This window comes from Nelumbo nucifera, chromosome 4 (assembly GCF_055504915.1).
Source record: "Nelumbo nucifera cultivar China Antique chromosome 4, China Antique-T2T, whole genome shotgun sequence".
Classification (NCBI taxonomy): domain Eukaryota; kingdom Viridiplantae; phylum Streptophyta; class Magnoliopsida; order Proteales; family Nelumbonaceae; genus Nelumbo; species Nelumbo nucifera.
The window spans coordinates 94187921-94211691 of NC_142652.1; the positions used below are offsets into that span (position 1 = coordinate 94187921).

Below are 23771 nucleotides of genomic sequence, written 5' to 3' on the forward strand. Positions count from 1 at the left end.
AACTGCTGACCAACTGAGGGGGAAAGAGCTCAAGCTCCATGTGGCAAATTTATAATACCCTTCCACCATGTGAAAAATAAGCTATATATATATATATATATATATTTCTGTTTTAAAATGTGTCTTTGAGAAAACATCTAAATGAAGACAACAAAGTGAAGACTTGGGATTGAGTCCAAGGAAGCATAAATATATAGTTAACTTGATTATAGTTGTTATTTTGCTAAAATGGGAAGAGAGAGAGAGGGTTTAGCACAAAGGGGGCAAGTATTTAAGCACATAGGTGTCACATAGGACAAGTGGGCTAAGGATCTCCTCCCAACAGAATAGATTCCAACATATCCACTATTGATATAGCAAACATGAAATTTGAACTTTGGAGTTGAATCATGTATGTGGCATTAGTTTTATCTGAAACAAATAACACTACCAAACACCAATGAACTCCCATTAAACTCATTAATAACGTACAAGCCATGGTTGTTGCCTCAAACTCAAAGTATGCTTATACCATATTTATCAGCCACAGCTGAAGACAAGTATATTTCTTTGTGAAGGCCCACTGTGTTGTGGTTGTTAATTTCTCTCCTTCAGGTAATTTTTATTCCTGACATTTTTGAGTCTGATTTAGGCTGCATTTGACATTCTTTATTTTAAAGACGACTTGTCTCTGGGCATTTTAACCGCAGAAAGGAGATAAGTCCCAAAAATAAGGAATGCCAAACGAAGCCTTAAGAGTAGTAAAATCCCCAAGCCTATTTGGTTAAGAGAAATTTCTCTCTAGCTACGCAAGAAACCACAATTTATAGTTTTTGGAAAAATTTTGAATTCTCTCATTCTGCAATTTGGAAGGTTCTCTCTGCATGAAACTTTCACGATGTCCATTACACACAAACTATTGCATCTTATGACATCAAACCAAGATTATATAAATCAAACCAGCACAACGTAACATAAAGATAAATGCAATAATCGTCCAACACTAACAACAACATAATTAAAGATAAATGTCATATTTCAAGTACATGCAACAAACCCTGCAAAACATATCAAACCAACACACTATCAAAGCAGAATAGGGTGGACAAGCAACTTGGCAATGTTTTCCTTGGTTCGACCAGCTGAACGAGTAAATTCATCTCCGTGATGGTAAATGACTTCTGCCAATCGTGCAAGATTAAGAGTCCGCATAAGGAAAGGAAAGGGTAGAGCTGCTGGCTTCAAAACATCTTTGTTTATGTCCTTCCATGCTAGTCTAATCAAATTTTCAAGGTATTCGCATGCCTCCACCTTTGAAGCTTTGTTCTCCTTCATGTAGCATTGAACAGCAGAAGCGTCGTGTCCTCTCTTGACCTCCTATCATATGGATAATAACATGGCATATAGAATTATAACGAAAAGTTTTAGTCCTATTTGATGTCAAACCGGCCTTTTCGAGTTCGGATCTACAACCCACTAGTTGTTCCCACATCTATACCCACCGGACATAACAGCTGTGCATCGGGAATATCTCCCTTTTCATTTATGGGGAGATGTTCTCAATACATGACAGTGGAGTTCCGTGGATAGCATGGGAATATCCAGGGAAATGTTCTCAATACACGACAGAAAGTTCCGTGGGTAGCAGCAGATCCAGAGTGAACCTTTTCATGTATCAGTATGAATCTCTAGTCTCTAGTTAAAACCTGATAGGCAGATAAGTTGTACCATAGTTTAATGAATTGATCCAAACATATATAACATAACAACTGCTAATATTTTAAAAGACAAGCATATATTGTGCCCCAACTGTTTGAGCACCATGGTGGATGTTCTAATTAATGACATTAAATTAGAACAGTACATTTTGTATTTTCAAATCCAACAGTTTCAATTATGGGGGGAGAACATATTTTCCACATTGTATATATACCTAAATTTCAACTACCACCTTGTGCATCCTTATTAATGGGTCCCCTAAAGGTTATTTTAAACCTTCATTTGGTCTTATGCAAGGTGATCCACTCTACCTTTATCTCTTCATCATTTCTATCGAAGGTTTATTTTTTCTCATCTCATTTTTTGTACTGAATAGAACAATATTATATTCAAGGTTTTAAAACTTCTAACACTACCCCTTTCATATCCCATTCATCTCTTGTTGATGATGGGAGTTTTTTGTTATGGATTCTTGAGATGGTGTAGCCAACCTTTTGGATTAGATTGAACAATTCCAAAGTGTTTTTGACCAAATAGTTTATCTATACAGATCCAGTTTTTGCTTTTAGTAAGAAAATTCTTCCCAAGTGCCAATGAATGTTGAGAAAACAAATTAAAAAGAGAAAGTTGGATCACAAAGCTAAGTATTTGGGACTGCCTCTTTTGTGGTGTCTTAGTATAAAAGTAAAAACTTAAACTTTGTAGTGAGTTTATCTCAGTTGATCATACCTTTTTTGACCTTATATCATTAGTGAGTCGAACAATTAAACCTGATGATGTAAGCAGCTTGGGCCTAATAGAAACCCAGTCAAAAGCCTCCTTTGTTGCAACATCCCCCATGCTTATGAATGAGGCAACAGTAAGCAAAGGATAGACTGAACCACCACTCCATGAATTACACAAATATTCTTCTCGTCTTGGAAAATATTTTTCATTAAACCATCTTGCTTCCACAAAGTAGGCTTTAATCAATGCTTTCATCTATGATGCACCGAAGTAGAACAAATTTTACATTAGGACATTGTTAAAAGCTTAATGTAATATTAATAACAAACATCATCATGAAGAAATTAAAAGACTTGCATACATACCTCCCTTATTAAGTAGCAAAGATGATTGGGATTTCCTTCTCTAGTCATCCAATCCTCAGTTTCAAAGAAAATATCCATGACTTCTTGAAAGCACAGTCTCATGTATTCAGGCAATCGATCTATGGCTCCATTATCCCATCTAAAAATTGATGCCACAATTAACAACATTCATTTTGAGATATGATTGTCTTGTATGAAACAGTACTTCCAAGTGGACATGTTAATTAACTATGAAACTAACCTTTCTATTGCTTCAGTAAAGAGATGGAGCTCTTCTGATGTACCATAAATATCATAAATGTCATCGACGATTGTTAAAATTGCTATTAACTTAGCTATTAATAGCCTCCCGAAAGAGTACATTGGCTCAAAATACACCCCAAGTGCCCAATAGTAACTTTCTACCAATCTATCTCTAGCAAAAGGGAACTTGGATGCGACATCAATATCTTTCCACCACCTACAAGAACATACATGAGTAGAATAAAAGTCTTAGTCAATAAGACTTGTATTCATATGTATCATCATCAAACCAAGAAACAAAAATTAAAAAAGACCCTCAAAAAAAAATTTTTTTTTTTGCTCCTTGGGGCTATACAATGGTGGTGGATCGAGCTAGGGGGCACCCAAGGGGCCAAATATATATATATATATATATATTTTATATTTTTTGGATTGTCAAGAGTAAAACAGTGGACCAGTTACCCAAGTGCTGTCTTGATTCTTGAATCGCTTCAATTTTTTAAAGTTTTCTTTATATAACTGTTTAATTGAGGAACTCAAGAATGGTTTTGTTAGTTTTTTTTTGTAATTTTTATTGTTAGTTTGTCATTGTGTGAAAACTAAAATTGATTCAATACATTAGAAGTTGAAACACCAAAATGAAAAGGGTTTTACATTTGAGGTACATGTGTACAACTTTATATTTTATGGGTTTTTTTTTCTGTTTTTTTAATTTCTTTCTTGTTTTATTTATAGTTGTATTTTTTCCATTATTCTTCCTCTACAAAATCACTCAAAGGTGAATGAATGAGAATTGGGTTAGACCTTAAAAGATAAAGAAAAGCATAAAGCCATACACCATTAGTTAACCACCATGTACATGAGAAGACAAGAGGAGGAAGAGAGTTTGATGACAATAGTGTACTGCACAGTACATGTTATTTAATAATTGAGATTTGTAGCCAATTAGAATTAAATTACATGTTATTTGTAACAAATTCTAGGTTGTTTTGGTAGAAAAAATCATGGCTGCCGCTAACGATCATTTATAGCGGTAGTTATTTGCGTTTTACCATCAGTCGCTAAAACTGCTACTAAAACCTTTTGCAACAATTGGTTTAGGAAAATTTGCTGACTGTCAGTAAAACTGCTGTTAAAAATCATTTTTGTTGTAGTGATATGGTACACACAGTTTATTTAATTATATTGTACCAATATCTAAGATGATATATGGGAATATCCAAGAATATAGAGGAATGTATATAAGGTAGGAGTTTCCACTTGTTGTGTGATATTCTCTCCCTCCTAAATTAACTAAATTTCTAGAAATTAAGTAAGTAACAATTTTAAAGTAAAAGAATGAAAGGAAATAACAAAAGAAAAATTGCTGAAATTTAAACGTTTAAAGAGGGAAACTTGCCTTGATAGTTCTTTGATTTCTTGTCGGTGCAATTTCTGTAACATGTTGAAATCCAATTTTGCGAGCTCCAGAATTGTTTCATTTCGAGTTCTATCTTCCTCGTAAACAGAGATGTAGTGTCTTGCCTCTAGTCTTGGGATTCCTTTGTGGAGAGGCAGATCTAAAGCATGTTGTACTTGTCTTGCATCAGAAGCACTAAGATTGGCCATCATGGAATTCAAGTTCAAGTTGGTGAAAGTGATAGCTTCATCCAATATACCTTCTCCCTCTACACTAAGGTGAGCAGCCTCGTATAAACTCAGCATTCCTTGCCAATCACTTATTAAGGTAGCTTGGAAGTTACCAGTATCATCCTTCAACTTGCTAAATACATCTATTCCACCATGCCAAATTTTTAACCATTAGAATTTACCTTTGAGTGATTGAAGTGATGGGCAAATTTGGAATATAAAGAAAAATTTTAAAAAATAAATATTTTGGTTAAAAGTAACTGCATGTTGAAGTTTGGGACTGTATCAAAAGGGGTCTACTTGGAACTGTATCAAAAAGTGCAAAAAAGGTGATTACAATTACCAAACTTTGGGAGAAGTTTCATTCACAACAACCAGAAACTTGAGGGAAGGTTTCAACAATTTACCTTTTTTGTTGTTTTCCACTTTATATAAGGTGATGAATGTGGTAATAAATGGTTGGAAGGGGAGTTATCGGGCGATGCATTGAACCCATGTTGTCTCAATAACCGAAATTGAAGTGCGCTGAAATTGACATCATTATCATAGTTGGGTTTGATTGGAGATTCATACATCCTTAGCAATGCTTCTTCAATCTCTTCTTCAAAATGATAACCCAAACCTAGACGTTCCACTGCATCAATCAACTTCATTTCTTCCAATTGTGATTCATTTGCAGCAAGCTTGAACATCCTCTTCACTTCCTTCTTTAGTTCTTATCATCAACCTGATTGACCACAATAGGTAAATTACTTAGAAGCATATTTTAACTTAAGAATAGGTACTAGAAATTAATTCTTCTAGCCAAAAGATTGCAGAGAAAAAAAAATTCAATTGATATGTGTGATGCATTACAAATATTGGGTGGATTTATTTTGGCCAAATTTTTGTATAACGTTAAAGTTATACAAACGAGTAAGGTCCATCTAAAATGCCATTATATTTGACAAAATCCATAAAATGACATTTTTACCCTTCAATGTGTTTCAAATTTTCAAACACAAGTCTATTCATCAAGATCTAAAGCTGACATGGGGAACTTGCAACATTGCTTCATTAGGAAGATAGGTGAGGACATTTTAATTATCATAACAGTTTAGTATTTTAGTTGAAGTTTGTACTGACATTCATTCCAATTGATGTGTATAGGCAGAGGAACAGAATAGTTAGGATTTGAGATACTCCCAACCGTGAGAGAGCCCATATGAAGACATAACTTTCAGTTGTTATATTTTTTGAATTTTGGTATATTTTGAATTTTGATATATTTTGACACACCCATGTTGTGATATATTTTAGACATATAACTTTCAGAATTTAAACTTATACTTAGTTGTGATGGTTATTATTCTATTCAACAGAATAGAATTTAAACTTATACATAGTTGTGATTGTTGTTTTATTATTCTATTCAATAGATCAGAATTTAAACTTATACTTAGTAGTGATGATTGTGTTATTATTCTATTCAACATATCATAATTTAAACTTATACTTTGTTGGTCTTTGGTCCATTATGTCTCCATAAGGCACCCAACAGATCAGAATTTACATGTACATAGTGGAGATATAAATAATTTATATCACTACTCAAGAGACTGCCTTTGATCCATTATGTCTCCACAAGGGGTTGTGTTATTATTCTGTTCACTGTTCAAGAGACAACTTGGTTGGATGAAGGGGCTTTCTAAATTACCTCCATTCCATCTCATAAATATGGATTCAAGAGACAACTTATTTTCTTAGAGGTCCAAATCATGCTACCTACTGTATAGAAATTGATTATTAGGTTCAAATATATTACAACTTGTTTTCTTAAGGTTATGGGTGTGAATCAAATATATTACAGCTTGTTATGGGTGTGAGTCAAGCAAAATGTTTTCTAATCTGAAATTAATCTTAGAAAATAAAGATTCATGCCATAGAAGCATGATGGCTTAGCTTATTTAATGGCCAAGATAGCAATGATATTTGTTTCAGAATGATAATTGGACAATAAACATACCATAATATTAGACTTAACAATATATGAAAAAAATATTCACAACTGTTTGATAAAACATATGAGAGAGAGAGAGAGAGTTATGAGAGTCATCCCTACATATTAAACAAACACCTTCAAACACTAATGCAAAATTAGAAAGCCACATCATGCATCTTTTATGCGTAAATCCTTGATACACTTCAATAATTTATTAGAAAATTCGGGCATCCTATCCAAACTATCCTTCTCAGATTGTACAACTGCTACTACTTCATCCAATGTATCCCTAGATGACCTTTCATTTATTTCGGAATGTCCTGAACCATCACCCGTTTTCATGGTTACATTATCCACCGGTGTTACCCATGAAAAGAATTTACAGCCACCTGCATCCTACAAAAATAATTGAATTTTCATAAGTCATTGAACCAAAACAATTATGGAATAACATATTTTTTTCTTACCTAAGGCTTTGCGCACACCCAAGACTGTTTTCCTTGGCTACTAGGCTTTTTTCGATGTGAACACTCGACATAGCCTAATGCCACAAAGACACATCATTTCTTCATCTTTCCATAAGAAAAAATTGCATCATTTATTGGGGGCAAACTACAACAAATACATGTTATTTAACATAAAATATGTTAACCTATATAGAACATTTTGGGCAAACTACAACAAAATTACCTAACTAATAACCTACATAGTAGTGGCACCCATAGAACTGTCAGTCAACATTCTCAGACTTTTCATGCCTAGCCACGACAATGACACACTCTCCACTTCATGGACACACCACATTCATAGTGACGAATCACAATTGGTGTACTTGCAATCATTAGAAGAACAAATTAAACGTCACATACGAGTGACTGGGCATATGGGGTGGAAGGGGTGGGGGGGCAGGGTGTGCCGGGGTGGGGGGCTAGGCATGCGGCATGGGGGGGGCTGGGTGTGCTGGGGTGGGGGCCGCTATGCATGCGATATGGGGGGCTATGCATGCGGGGGGTTGGGCATTTTGTCGAACAGATGACAGTCAATGATTGCATCTATTCAAAATCCCATCGTCGTTCTCCTCTCTTCTCCCCCACATCGTAGTGCATTGGTCACCGCCATTATCCTCTCCCACACCACAGTTCCAAAACACCAACACTGCAAGTTAAAACAACACCATTGCTGTTCTGTAAGAGGGCGTCGATGACGAGCCCTACTCTAACAAAACATTCATTGCACCAACGATACTGACGCTGACAAACAACGGTCCAGTGCTAGTGACTAGCAATAGGACGCCGGTGAGCTATACACCGCAGTTCCAGTGCTGGTGACAAGTAACGGTCCAATAGGTCTAGTGCTGACAAAGTCAGTGAGACCGAACTAAAATCAAAAGGGTATTTTTGATTGTAATTTAGGAATTATGGACAAAATTATCAATCACGTGATGTCACATGCAAATCCAGTCTTTTCTTCTCTTCCTGAGAAGGGTACCACGTGTCAATTAAGGATCACCGATGACCACCCGACCATTATACAGGTGCATTTTTCCTCTTCATTCTCAGTTTTTTTATTTGCATTTTCCTAACCTGTTCTATGTATACCCCAACCCATAAAGCAGAGAATGAAAATCCAGTCTCTTCTTCTCTTCCTGATTCCCCTCTTAGTTTCCTTCATTCTCTTCAATAATAGTGTCCGTCGTACTACTCGGTGGCTAGCAACCCATTCAAGATGTGAATGACCCACATGTGCAAGAGATCGGGCAGTTTGTCGTCGCCTAGTACAACAAGGATGCCAAGACCAACCTCCAGTTCCAAAAGGTGGTGCGGGGTGAGACCCAATTAAGTGGTCGCCGGATTCAATTATCGGCTTATACTGGATGCAACGGACAAGGGTGTCACCAACAACTACGAGGCCGTTGTGTGGGAGAAGGCTTTGGATGAATTACAGGAACCTGGCATCCTTCAAACATGTTTAGATCGACCAGTCTACTCGGTTATTGCCTGCTAGGTGGGTAAAATGAAGCAACTTAATTTAGTTTGTATTCTGTTGTTGTAATAACAATAATGAAGAGGAAGAAACTAAAACATTGATATTTTAGTTTGTCTTGTGTTGTAATAAGAAAAGAGGAAGGAATTAAAACAAAAAAGTTAAAAACAACCCATAAGACAGAGAAGGGGAGGTTTCACCCACCGCCGGCCATTTCCGGCGACCAACAACAACAGTAAACACGGAAGGAAATAAAAGCTACCATTTTCATGTTTTATATGATGATCAGTAAGAAGAAAAAATCGGCAAAAATGCAAATATAAAAAAATAGAGTAGATAGAAGAGAGCAAAAAATGCACACCTGTTACAATGTATACTATTGCCAGTGGTTGCCGGAGATGGCCGGTGGTGGGTGAAACCTCTCCTCTGTTTTGAATCGAAAAAAAAAAATTATCAGAAATAAATACATAGAACAGGTTGGGAAAATACATACAAATAAAAGAAAGATGAGAAGGAAGAGGAAAAAACGCACCGTATAACAGTCAGGTGGTCGTCGTGAATCGTGATCCTTACTTCTGTGTTACAAGGATAGGTCGAGGGCAACAAGGTAAATGCTTACAAACATACAATTACGATACGTCCATTGCTCAAGAAGTTAACAAACATACCCGATAAGCTGCACTAAATGGCTGTGTTTTCGGCTGTATGATTAATAATAATGCGCCACGTCAGGACACGCAGCGCCCAAAAGAAAAACCTGAATACTGGCACTTGGAATCTTGGATTGTCTGATTTCTGTTCATTCATTTCACGCCCAATATTCCATCCACCTGCTGTATAAGAAGCGTTTGTAAGAACGCAGGAAGAACTCTTGTTGATTTCTTCAGCTCTGCTTTTCGGTTTGGTTCTGTCATGGGCATGCAGGATTGTGAACTGGGTGTGGTGGAGACCCAAGAAGCTGGAGAAGCATCTCAGGGAACAAGGAATAAAGGGTCTCCCATACAGGTTTCTCTACGGAAGCCTCAAGGAGAATCAGAGGTTGGTTATGGAAGCTCGATCAAAGCCCACGAATCTTTCTCATGACATCGTGCCACGGGTTGCTCCCATCTATCATCAACTCGTCAAAGCTTACGGTAATCTATATATGTTTCTGTAACTCTTTTATTTAGAGTTTACTGATTTTTTTTTACTTTCTTTTTTCTTTTGGGTCTATGAATTTGTTAATTTGTTTATGCAATTTGAAATAAATTACTTTGTTTTCATCACATTCAAGAAATATGTATGAATGGATTGAGAAACAAGGAATAAAATATCTAGTAGCAGAGAGAAAGTGCAATATGGGTATTAATTCATAAACAATGACAAAGAGAAATTAAAAATTTATGCAGAAGGAGACCATATTATTTTCAATATTTACTGCACTAGATTCAAAAGTGTGTTGTTGTGACATGATGTTGGATTTCGATTCTGTTAAGATGTGCCGAATAGGGGTAATTTAGTCTTCTTCTGTTTATTAAGTAATTTGTTTATGTGGCAGTGTTATTAGAGTTACTCTGCCCCACACTTAAGTAAGGGCATTTATGTCTTTGTAAACGTCATTAGAATCTAATATAGATTAAGGGGGTCGACTGGATGGATTAACCATCAGATTTTCGACTGACCCTTCTTCTTCTCTTCTTCTTCTTCCTGTTCGGACTACTGTAACAGCAATCGAAACATGGTATCAGAGCCATGCTCCTGACCTACGTCAGTTGGTAAAGCACCTCAGCATTGTTCGTGACTCTTCACCTTCGTTTCTGGTCAGTCGATGGAGAGAACTGGTTCGCCCTAGGTCAGGAACACTACAACTTGTCTCTCTGTTGCGCATAACCTTCTTCAATAAGGAAAGTGACTTCAACAGTGAATGGTTGATTGATATTCTCAAAGGAATGTCGGTTCTCTCTTCTTCTAGTGTTACTTATATTTCTGGGTAGAAACCCTACAAGAAGCTGTTAGTATTGAGTAGAACCTAGAGAACTAGGTTCATTGTTGCCCTAGGAAGGGCTGTGTGTGCAGTAGCCGAATGGTGTAGGGCTCCTATAAGTTGTTGAATGGTGTTAGGGCTGTTGTAAGTGTTCGAGTGGTGTAAGGTAGAATGCAGTGACCTTGCCAAACTCCTTATGGTTGTGTAATGCCCTCTTAAGTGTGTTAAACAAGTCTGAACTGGGTGCAACAGATTTGGTTGTGTTGTGGTGCTTGACTAGTTGTAAGAGAGCCTCTACTTGTAATTAGTGAATGGTAAACTGATGCTTATGTGGGACGTAAGTGTGTGAAGTCAGCAGTAGTGTGAATAAGAACAAGTGTGTGCTTCCACTGTGGTGTTTTGAGGCTGCAATAGGTGCTGAAATATCAAACTGTGAACAACATCAATCAACTTGTAGTTGAGAAGTAAAGTTAGAGACAACTGTGAAAGAGTACAATGGCAGCAATAGGAGATGGCTACAATGATCAGAAACCTAGTGTAGTAATTTCCTCTGACTACCTAGGGGTACAAATGACCTCAATTAAGCTAAATGGGGAGAACTATGTTCCATGGGCTAAATAAGTGGAAGTTTTTCTCAAGGCAAAGAAGAAAGTAAAGCATGTAAGAGATGAGAAGCCACCGGTTGACTCTCCAGGGTTTGATAATTGGGAACAAGAAGATGCTCAAATCATGACTTGGCTGTGGAATAGTATGGAACCCAAAATCAGTGCCAACTTCATGTTCCTTGATACAGCTAAGGATATATGGGAGCATGCTAAGAAGCTATATTTTGGACAAGATAACACTAACAAGAGTATATCAGTTGTATCAGGAGTACTTTGATTTACAACAAGGAACCAAAACACTAGAACAATACTATGCCTGCATGAAGAATATAAGGAATGAACTCAATGTTTATCATCCCCTTACTCCAGATATTCAAGTTCAGCAACAGCAAAGGGAGTAGCTAGATGTTACAAGATTTTTAGTGGGGCTGAAGTCGGAATATGAACCAATTAGAGCTCAAATATTGGGGGGCTCTACTCTTCCTACTTGAGGAAGTATTCTCAAAACTTCGTAGAATTTCTTTGGGCCAGACAGAGAACCCCACACAGTATGATAGATCAGCACTTGTGACAGCTAGAGGTGGTGGACATAATACAAGAGGGGGAGGTCATTCCAAAGGGGGACGTGGCAATTCCATGATTGGTCGGGGTGGCCGTGACTCAGGGGAAGGCCGTGGTAGAGGAAAAAATAACTCTACAAGGAAATGTACTCACTGTGGTAGGGATGGACACACAGTGAATTTCTGTTATGACCTACATGGCCCTCCCTCTAAATGGGTTAATCGTGCTATAGCAGGCGATGTTGCTATTACTGACAGTAAACTGGCAAACCGAACACCTCCCACATCTACATCTACTTCTGGGAGGGAGATGGTGAGTGTTCCGCGTGATGAATATGAACGGTTCCTTCAAACTACTTCACAGCATACCACTGCCACATATGCCCAATCAGGTATTGCTTGCATGTCATCTAAAACTCCTTCCTGGATTATTGACTCTGGAGCCTCAGATCATATGACCGGGACTCTAGGTGTGTTCTCTTCTCTTTCTGAAACCTCCACATCACAAACTGTTACACTTGTCAATGGGTCCTCATCTCCCATCTGTGGTGTTGGTAATGTTGATTTGGCTTCTGTCCCCTTATCATCTATTTTATATGTACCTAAGTTTCCATTCAATCTTATGTCTGTTAGTAAAATAACCAAAGCTCTTAACTGTTCTGTTACCTTCTTTCCTTCCACTTGTGTTTTTTAGGATCTCAAGACAGAGAAGAAGATTGGTGGGGGGCATGAAGCTGGTGGATTGTATTACCTTGATGGCGGTGGATCTTCAATTGCACTTCAGACTTCCCTTACTCCTCTACAATGGCATTGCCGATTGGGACATCCATCTCTCAAGGTTCTCAAGATGTTGGTTTCATCATTGAGTCAGTTGTCAGTTTTACAATGTGAGTCATATCAGTTTGGTAAACACCGTCGTGTGTCCTTCAGTCCAAGAGTTGAGAGTCGTATGTTGAGTCATTTTTCTTTGGTTCATTCAGATGTTTGGGGTCCAATCAAAATAGTCTTATAATGGGTACAAGTATTTTGTCTCCTTTATTGATGATTGTTCAAGAATGACATGGATTTACTTAATGAAAGAAATAAGTTAATTATTTTTCATTTTTCAAAAATTCCATGTTGAAATACGCACACAATTCGGTGTTCCAATCAAAGTTCTCCATTCAGATAATGGTCGTGAATACTTTCTTACTGCATTTCAACAGTATTTAGAACAGCATGGCATTATTCATCAGACCTCACGTGCTTTCACCCCTCAACAAAATGGGGTGGCTGAACGGAAGAATCGTCATCTTCTTGAAATTGCTCGGTCTATGCTTCACCACATGAATGTTCCTAAACGGTTTTGGAGTGATGATGTACTCACTGCATGTTTTCTCATTAATCGGATGCCCTTTTTTATTCTCCATGGTCGGTCCCCCTTCTCCATCTTGTTTCCCACTTTATCTCCGTTTCCATTAACTCCTCGTGTCTTTGGTTGTGTGTGCTTTGCTCATAATCTAAGTCCTGGAATAGACAAGCTAGATGCACGCTCAATTAGATGTGTCTTCCTTGGCTACTCCGGACTCAAAAATGGTACAAGTGTTATAATCCCATTGCCCGAAAGTGCTATGTCTGCCCTGATATCACATTTTTTGAGTTCGTCCCCTTCTTCTCCAGTCATGAAGCACCCTTGTCCTCACCCTTACCTCCTCTTCCTCTTCCTGTCAGTGATTCCGTTCCAGAGGCTGTTGTTGGAGTAGACTCATCTCCTCATCTAGCACAGGTCACCACTGAACGACCACCAATCCGACAAGTGTATACACGTCGAATGACACCGGCCCCTCCTCCTGCTTCTACCTCATCTGCGGATCCTCTCATGGCTCCTATTGCTGAACCTTCAGATCTTGACCTACCCATTGCATTACGGAAAGGTAAACGTAGTTCTACACTCCATCCCATTTCCAATTTTGTTTCATTATCTCGTCTTTCTACCTCACATCGCCAGTTTGTTTCACTTTTGTCTTCTATTTCCATACGTAACAATGTTCAGAAAGCTCTTAGTTCACCTAAATGGCGGCGGGCAATGGAGGAAGAACTTTCTACTCTTCAACATACTCAAACGTGGGAACTTACTACTCTCCCACCTGGTAAGCATGTTGTGGGCTATGAATGGGTGTATACTATGAAATACTTGCCAGATAGTAGTGTGGAGCGTCTGAAGGCCAGACTTGTTGCTAAAGGTTACTCACAGTTGTATGGTGTGGACTACATGGAGACATTCTCTCCGGTGGCTAAAATTGGTTCCGTTCGTTTCCTAATTTCCTTGACAGTTATGTATGATTGGCCTCTCCTTCAATTTGACATAAAGAATGCCTTCCTCCATGGTGATCTAGTGGAGGAGGTATATATGGAGCAACCACTTGGGTTTGTTGCTTAGGGGGAGGGTGGTAAGGTGTGCAAGCTAAAGAAAAAGCAATTTATGGGTTGAAGCAATCTCCACGTGCTTGGTTTGGGAAGTTTAGCGAAGTGATGAAGAGTTTTGGAATGAAGCAATGCCAGGTTGATCACTCAGTGTTCAGCTATGACTCAGAAGCTGGGAAGATTTTATTAGTGGTCTATGTGGATGATATTGTCATCACTGGTAGTGATAAATTGGGGATTGGCAAACTCAAGGTATTTCTGCAAAATCATTTTCAAAAAAAGGACCTTGGAACATTAAAGTATTTATTGGGAATAGAGGTTGTCAGGTCAAAACAAGGTGTGAATCTGTGCCAAAGGAAATATGTCATTGATCTATTGGAAGAAACAGGACTGTCAGGTGCAAAACCGGCTGAGACCCTTATGGAACCAAATGTTAAGTTGAGCAGTGATACAGGAGAAGTATTTGAAGATCCTGGAAGGTATAGACGACTAGTGGGAAAGCTAAACTATCTGACTATCACGAGACCCGACATCTCCTTTGCAGTCAGTGCGGTGAGCCAATTCATGCAGAACCCTCGTATACCTCACTGGGATGCAGCCCTTAGAATTGTGAGGTATCTGAAAGGAGCTCCAGGCCGTAGGCTATTGTATAAACCAGGAGGAAAACTTGAAGTAGTTGGGTATACAGATGTAGACTGGGCAAGCTCAGTGAGTGACAGAAGATCTACTACAGGCTATTGCACATTTCTGAGAGGAAGTAGTGCTGAAGCCGAATATAGAGCCATGGCTCACACTACCTGTGAATTAGTGTGGCTGAGAAATCTCCTATAAGAAATTGGGTTTCACATGGATAAACCTATGAAATTGTACTGTGACAACCAAGCTGCACTTCATATCTCATCCAATCCTGTCTTTCATGAGAGAACAAAGCACATAGAGGTTGATTGCCACTTTGTGAGAGAGAAGGTTCTTGCCAGAGAGATAAATACAGAACATGTGGGCTCCAATGACTAGTGGGCAGATTTGTTTACAAAAGCTCTAAGCTCAGGGAAAGTGAACTATCTATGTAACAAGCTGGGATTATATGACATATATTCTCCAACTTGAAGAGGAGTGTTAAGATGTGCCGAATAGGGATAGTTTAGTCTTCTTCTGTTTATTAAGTAACTTGCTTATGTGGCAGTGTTATTAGAGTTACTCTGCGCCACACCCTTCCTTGTAAATGGTGTCTTTGTTTGTTTGTTATCTAGGTGTCACAATGAAGTGGGAGAAGATGGAGATGAGCATCATTCTTCTTCACTTCACTGTAGTTGAACACTTGGTGCCGACCATAAGTAACTCCTCACCACTTTTTCCAATTTTCCTTATATACACATCATGATTCAAACATTCTTTACCAAAACCAAATAATGGATTAGGATTCCCTCTTTTGATGGTTCTAATTTGCCATGTTGATGGGTACCCAGTTGACGATTTGGCATTGGAACTGCCAAATCAACCGGATGTTTATATTAACAAGTTTATTGGGTATGTGTTTAGAAAAATAAGAAGGCTGAGAGAATGTTGTTTTACTAGTTAAAGTAGAGAAGAAACCAGAGAAGAAGCCGCTAACTTTTTGTCATTATTCTTATTATTTAATATTTTCCTTTTAAATTTTCTATGGTTGACAGCTCCACCATGTATATTAAGTTAGGGATCTTAATTTTTAAACAACAGTTCAGTGACTTCGGTCTACTAATTCTTTTATATGGTGATGAGATGGATGCTCTCATGACGGGTTTTCAGAATGAAATATTTTCTTGGTTATTATTAATGCAATGTGTCTTCTATGTAAATGTTTTCAACATTCCATATTGTTTTCTTCCTAAGTGGTATTTGCAATTTAATTCCTTAATATTTGCTTGCTTTGTTTTGGATTTTTTATTTTTTTATAATTCCTCTTTTTAGTTAAATTCAAAATTTGTTATCGTATCCTCCCCTGATGATATTTCAAATCCCTTATTTTTTAGTAGCTTCAAAGGTACTGAGATATTTTTATCATCATTATCAATCATTGTCCTAAGTGGGTATTTGCAATTTATCTGTCAAGTGTAAGGTTATAGTTTGTAATCCTTCTATAGCAAAGCACATATAAAGGGAGAACTCTAGGACTTATTAAAAGGTGTTTCTAATTGTTTGTGCTTAGTTGAACAAGTTGGACTATCTTTCATATGTTAAGATGGATTTATAATTATTAAGCTTACTTGCATTAACCATGGAGAAACCACTATTGGAACTAGTTTGTTTATATATTTTAAACTATTTGATAATGAGCATTCAACTAAGATTATCTTTGTTGTATATTGGAAAACAAATTTGACAAATTATTCAACTTTGTGCAAAGTTCCACCTTCAATCAATGAATGCTCTTTCAAATAAGGTAATTCTTCCCTTCCTTTTGCTTGCTTTACAATTGTTATTCTATAAATATGAAATAGAGTATTCAAATGTGGACATAAATTTATATGCGGAGAATGGTCATTCCCATGTTGATTATTTGTTATTTGATACTTCACTTGACATGTTTGTGTTTGCTTTCTATTGGAGCAATTATGATCTTTGTATGGAGGGATTCTCTCCATGTGATTCATGTGTGATTAGTATTGACCATAATGTGCCTTTTTATTATATCTTAAATTAGATATCTTTGAGGGAGGCTATTAAATAGTTTAGACATTGGTTGGCTATTTTAGCCATTTAAACCCCGGTTGTTATTTTTTAGAATGTTTTGGAAGTACTCTATTCCTTCATGGGCCATCTAGGTGTGTAGCCACTTTTGTTAATTTTCTCATTTAGAAATTTGTGGATGAATATCCATTTACAAGATCTTTTTGTTGCTTCATATTTGTTATCAAGAAAATTAAAGCATCATTCACTAGAAATATGGTGACAAATAATCTTTATGGGGTAGAAGTCTAGCTTCAATATATCTTATGTGTTTTTGAGGGAGCAATGATGCTTCAATATATATGCATTTAGGGGTGCAAATGGATTGGATCATGATCTTATCCAATCCGAAGTCCAATCCTATATTCTCAGATTTGGATATTCCATTTCGGGTCTTCGGATCGGATCAGAATTCGGATCACTCCCCCCCCCTATTCGATTCAATATATATGTTATTTATTTATTTATATAAATATAACACACATATATTATTTATTTATAAATATTATTTATATTACATTTTTATAAATTTATTATATTATTTATTTTTTATAAAAAACATGTATATATAAAGAAAATAGTTGAAAAGATACTTGTATTTTTTGTTTTTATTTATTTAAATTTTTATATTTTGTTTTAATTTTAATAATTTATTATTTAAAAAAAAATCAAATCGGATTGGACCAAATCCGAATATACTACATCCTCATCGGATTTGAATTCAAATCCATGTTTATGAAATCCGATCAAATCTTCAAATTGGACCAGATCTGCAATTAATAGTGTTGGATCAGATTCGGATATACCCTAATTCGAATCCGATCCGATCCGTTGGCATTCCTATAGCATTGATGCTATAGTCTTTTATTCTTATGTTTAGTTCATGTCCTATTAGCAGAGTTGTAGTTTTTGACATTCATTGGGATTTCAGTCATAATGGGTTATTTCATTTGGAAAGTCAAAAATTATTTGATATTTTAGTTTGAAGGTTCTAACTTCAAGCTACATTGAATGATTTGTAACTAGGGTTATGCAACTCAAGCTTGCTTGGGTTTTCTTAGGATTTATCCCATTTGAGCCAAAATCTTCCACAAATTAATCCTGTTTCACTTAGAGTACAAGCAAAACTCTCATCCTGACTCTGATTTGGTTTAGGTTTGTATTTTTTATCTCTTATTTAAAAATGTGTATATTTGGCTTAGGCTGGTATAAGTTTTGCAGGCCCTCAAAATTAACCTAACCCATGAATAAAATAGATCTCTTATAAGTTTTTCTTTTAAATCTACCAAGGTTTTACAGATCCATCTTCATTGCCCCAGTCCAATGTTCAGATAATACATGGCTAACTTGCAAAGCCATCATGGATGATGGAAGTGGTATAGAGACCTAAGACTAGGAAAGAATAACAACTTCATAGTGATTTCCTCTTTCGATTTCATCTCTTATAGATCAAACCAACAAAAAAGGTAGCTTACAAATATACATTAGCTGCTCGAATCCAATAGGGGGTATACAAATCAACTTCTTAGTAGTTCCCTGATCTAATCTCGTCTTTTATCTCTTATTATAGATCTTATGGATTTTTTAAATGGGCTATTGTAGATACGACTTTAATTTTTGTGTAGAATGATAGATTTATTTATTTTATAGGTTCATTCTTAGTTCAATGTTACCTCTACAGATGAGCAATTTTTCAAATGTCAAAAAACTTAGGGATACTATTGGTACTGGTAGATGAAAGCCTTGGCCCAGCCGCTAGACACAAAAGAAAACAAAAAAGCGTCAAATTTTTAAAAAGTGCACGCCTGGGGTGCGGAGCAAAGTGCACAAGGTGCATGCCTAGGTGCAGCAGGCATGCACCTTTTGAAATGGCTGCACCTAGGATCTGGATGTGCACCTAGGCGTGTCTTTTAAATCACTGGAAAGCACTAATATTAGGAATGTGATTACCTGGAACTCATTTTAGCTCAAGTTGGCCATGTTGTCAAATTCGACAAGAACGATCTCACCCTAGAACGGACACACTTCCCAAGAGTCTGTGTGACTGTAGACATTTCTCAAAAACTGGAATTGGAGGTCCCGATCAAAGCCAGGGCTTGAAAACTTACACAACCTCCGTCTGGCCTGTGGCGCTGTGGGTCACAAGACGGGTCAATGTACTACTACTGCCCAAAAAGAGAAGGCCAAAGGATGAGGCAATTCAAAATTCTGAGAAGGGAGTCAATCTTGAGGATGACGATCTGATCAATGAGGAAGAGATGGACAAACAGTGGGAGATCCAAGAGGACCAAAGCAACCCACAAATGTCTAAGGATGGAAGCCATGCCCAGAGCTCCATTGCAGAATAAAAGGAGCATGGAAGGAGAAACCGATAATGCCGACAATTGGACAAAGAGCAGTAAAGTGAACAATGGTGCGAATTTTGACTTGAAAAATAAACTTTCCCTGATTTCCACATAAAACTGAAAAAAGAACATGGGATTCTTGGTCAATGAGAACCAAAATTCCATTGACCAACTTTCCCCTCTCTTAAAATCCAAACAAAAAAACACCCTCTAAAAGCAAAAGGAAATAAACTCGCAAGAAAAAAAAGGCTGCTCCTGGAAAAACTAGATTGGGGTTTCATAAATCACATTTGACAGCAAAGATATCCACAATCACAGCTGACCAATCTCCCCTTTCTAAGTTCTGACCATGCTCCTCTGCTTCTAGTAACTGAGGACAAGCCTTTCCGGTTTGAAAACATGTGGTCCCTAGACAACAACTTGAAAAAATCATAGCGGATGCTTCGAGTATTGAAACTCGAGACTCAAGAGGCCAGTAATATGTCCAAAAGGCTTGGGCATGCCTTTTGACAAGAGAATTAAAAACGTGGAGGAAAAAAGTCTTTGGGAACATCTCCGACCAAAAGCAAAATCTCATGGAAATAATAGCCAATTGTCAAAAGGATAGAGAAAAGGAACCACAGAATACAATTTTAGCAAAGAAAGACGAAGCTTACCAGAAACAATTAAATAAACTCCTAGAAAAGGAGGAGACATTTTGGGCTCAAACATCTAGAAACCTATGGTTAAAAAATTGGGGGAAAACACAAGATTTTCACACATTAACCATAAAAATAAAATTATTGGAATTAGAAATACAAATAATAATTGGATAACAAATGTTCATGAGGTAAAAAACAAAAATTATTTCTAAAACTTTTAAAGAAAGGCTCACAAGTGGAGTAGAAGAGAGGAAAACCATTGGAGCCCTGAATTCAATGACGGATTGCAAGGCACCAGGCCCAGATGGCCTAAATTGTTTCTTTAAAAATACTGAGAAATTGTGAAGGACACAACAATGAATGCCATCAAAGCTTTCTTTCACTCGGGCAGAATGACAAGAAACCTCAAAAGAACCTTTGTGGCATTAATCCTAAAAAGGAGAAATCCTGAGACTCCAAAGCACTACCTGCCTATCAGCCTCTATAATGTGATATACAAGATAATTGCTAAAATAATGATTAACAGGCTAAAGCAGTCTTAACAAAAATAATATTTGTATACTAATCATCTTTTGTTTCAAGCAAGCAAATAAACGATAATATTCTAGTGCCCAATGAAACTTTTCACTCCCCGAGGAAAAAGAGAGGTAGACCAGGCGAGGCTACATACAAAATCAATATTGAGAAAGCCTATGACAAACTGGATTAGAAATACATCAAGGCAGTATTAGAAAAAGTGGGATTTCATAACAAGTGGATAGGGTGGGTGATGGAATGTATGACTTCTATAAACTATCAAATATTAGTAAATGATCCCCATCAGAAGCCTTCTAACCATCCCTTGGGATTAGACAAGGTGACCCCCTGTCCTCATACCTATTCGGTATTCGTAATGAGGCCTTAAACAGGAATGTCACAACCCTGGCTCAAGGAAGCAAGCCTCTCTGGTGGGAGTCAAAACTTATAGAACGGGACCAAATATCCCAATACTTCAATTTTCAAATGATTGCTTATTATTTGCAAGAGCAAATCCGGACTCCTGCCATGAAATCAAAGGAATTCTGGAAGACTATAATAGAGCCTCAGGTCTAAGACCAAATTTTCAAAAATCTTCCATTTATTTCTTAAAAAATGTGCACCCCAGATTGTAATGGAAGCTGGCAAGAACAGCGGGGATCCCAAGAGTAAATAAAGAAAAATATCTAGGGGCTCCCTTAATTAATCAAAGAGTAATTGAAAGGACACTTCCAAGAGAACTCATCCCCAAAATTCTAGCTACCTCCATTCCTATGACAGACAAAGAGAATGAGGTGGTTTGCGGCCCGAGCACAAGTGGATGTTTTTCAATTAGCTCAACCTATAATTTAATAAGGAATGATCCTTCCTAAAGCCCTCATATGGTCAGTTTGGTAAGGGGATGTCAAAAGCTATGGTGCATGGAAAAGATTAATACGTTTCCTTGGCTTCTTCTAAATAATTGCCTACAAAGCAAAATCTTGCAGATTGGGGATTAAACATAGACTTAAGTTGCCCCTTTTGTGGTCAAATTGAGGATCGAGACCATTGTAGGTACATAGTGGTCACTAAGACCATCAAAGTATAGAGGGTGTCAAACCAACACTATACAGGTGCCTAAGATGAATCCATAAATTATCGCACGTTTGCGATGAGTTCATAACTCACCGCAAATCTACAATGAACTCATACTAGAAACAGGACGCGATGAACTTCGGCTAGCGTAAATCCGTGATAAACCTTAGATATACATAAACCTGCGATAAAACTTAGACGCGTGCAAATCTGCGATGATCTATAAGACACGCGTGAATTTGCGATGAACTTTGGATGCGCAGGGAGTTGCGAAGAACCCGAGACCGTTACAGAACCAAGGAATTACAATAGATCGGGAATAAATGCCGATCACACGTGTGTCTTTAAAATTACGAGTGTAAGTTTAATAAAAGCGTGCCCACCGAACTACGACGTCACCCATGCCACATCACTATAAAAGGACTACAAAAGAAGTAGCATACGTGGAGAATCCTTAAGGGCATTAAACATAGACTTAAGTTGTCCCTTTTGTGATCAAATTGAGGATTGAGACCATATTGTTCTAAACTGTCAAGTAGCAATCCAAACCTGGGGTTTCATGGACCAAAGGTTTATAAACCACTTGTCAACCAGTAATAGTAATTTGGAGGATTGGTGGGAAAATCTTCATCTAGAAAGTTAAATGACTGGAGAACTCCCTGGAAAAACAGGAACAACATGATCTTCAACAAATCCGGCACCTCTCCTCAAGTTTTAGCTAGGAAAGCCAGAGAGCATGCCATTGAGCACCTCACGACAAATATGATGTCAGGGGCGGTCAACCCAGACCTCAACAAAACCCTAAATTGGGTTAGATGGATCGCTCCAAACCACAACTCTACCAAGATCAACTTTGATGCTCTAGTGAAGGAGGGTGGCAAGGGAACTTTTGGCAGCATTGCAAGGAATCACAAGGGTGAAATCATAAAAACCAAGTTGGGAAAAATAGGTACTACAACAGTATCAGTTGCTGAAATGTGGGCAGCACGTAAAGACCACAAGTTGGCCATGCAGATCAACAGGTCGTTCGTTTTTATAGAAGGTGACTCTCTCCTCATTGTAAAGTGCCTTAAAAGAGAATTGAGAGCACCGTGGAACTGTCTTGTGCTACTTAAGGATTGTCACTCCATAGCAGGTAGAAGTCTAGCAACGTTTACGTACAACCACACCTGCAGATAAGGTAACATTGTAGTAGATTGGCTTGCATGTAAGAGTCAGGACGTTCAAGAGGGTTTGACTACTTCACTCCCGTGGGACCTAGCTTACCTTCTTTTTCTCGACGAGGCAGGAAGTATTCTCCCACATTGGAGTTAAGCTCTCCTTTGTATCAAAAAAATGGGGAAAGTAGTAAATTTTAAGAATGTCATTATGGGTGGAGATTCCCAATTAATAATAAGTTGCTTACTCTAGGTCCATTGGGTGGTGAACAATGAACAACAGGATGAATGGGGTGGTGAACAACAATGAATGGTGTTGAATGATGGGAAAAGGGGTTTCCAAATGGGTGCAAATGGTGAGTCACATGGATTCCAACTGTAGGTACATAGTGCTCGCTCAGTCCTTCAGAGTCCAAAAAACACTGAATCGGTACCATATAGATGCCTGCAATCAGTCTTTAGCTTTTCGGCCACCTGTGGTGAACTTGTAGTGTATCACACGACTACGATAAACACATAGCTCATCGCACGATCGCAATGGACTTATGCTTGACACGAGCCAAAAATAGGGTCTGGTTAAACCAGCGATGAATTTTACACACATTCGGTTCCGCGATGAACCCTAGACACACGCGACTCTACGATAAATCTCAATCACGCACAGTCCTGTGATGAACTCCGAAGGAGCGTTGTCTCGCAATAAACCCCAAACCGTTACAAAGTCGCAGTTCGTTGAGGAACCGGATTAAGCATTGACTGCACGTGTAATTTTAAGTCATACGCATGATAAGGCACTACATAGGTTTAATAAAAAGCCACCCGTGAAGCAATGACGTCACTAGTGCCACGTCGGTTAAATAAGGTGCAAAAGGCAGTAGCACACGTGGGTTATGAGGATCCTTGGGTGAAAGGAAAATCAACCCTTGAAAGATTTCATAAAAACACATGACGAAACCCTAGCAATGATCCTTAATGATCGATAGCGAATCCAATTATTCACTTTTCTAGTAGACAATGAATACTTTTGGCTCCTTCCTTTTAGGACCTCATGATCCTTCTGTATAAATAAGAATCCCCCTCATAACAAAAGTCATTCATTCAGCCATTGGTTAACCCAACCATTGGATTCCCTACTGAGTCGTCTCGTCACTCCCCTTACCCTAGCCTCTAAGTTGG

The 23771-nt window shown here is 37.8% G+C and overlaps 1 protein-coding gene across 1 annotated transcript in view; it reads right to left on the bottom strand.

The window, feature by feature from the left end:
- Positions 1 to 898: 898 nt before the first annotated feature.
- Positions 899 to 23771, bottom strand: part of LOC104586487 ((-)-germacrene D synthase-like) — a 28453-nt gene continuing 5580 nt past the window's right edge. The window contains exons 3-8 of the mRNA XM_088903856.1: positions 5062 to 5376; positions 4432 to 4804; positions 3031 to 3249; positions 2790 to 2928; positions 2428 to 2679; positions 899 to 1356 (exon numbers count right to left, since the gene is read on the bottom strand). Coding sequence (XP_088759982.1) covers positions 1066 to 1356; positions 2428 to 2679; positions 2790 to 2928; positions 3031 to 3249; positions 4432 to 4804; positions 5062 to 5376 — 1589 coding nt within the window. The 3' untranslated portion in view covers positions 899 to 1065. The remainder of the gene's footprint in view (positions 1357 to 2427; positions 2680 to 2789; positions 2929 to 3030; positions 3250 to 4431; positions 4805 to 5061; positions 5377 to 23771) is intronic.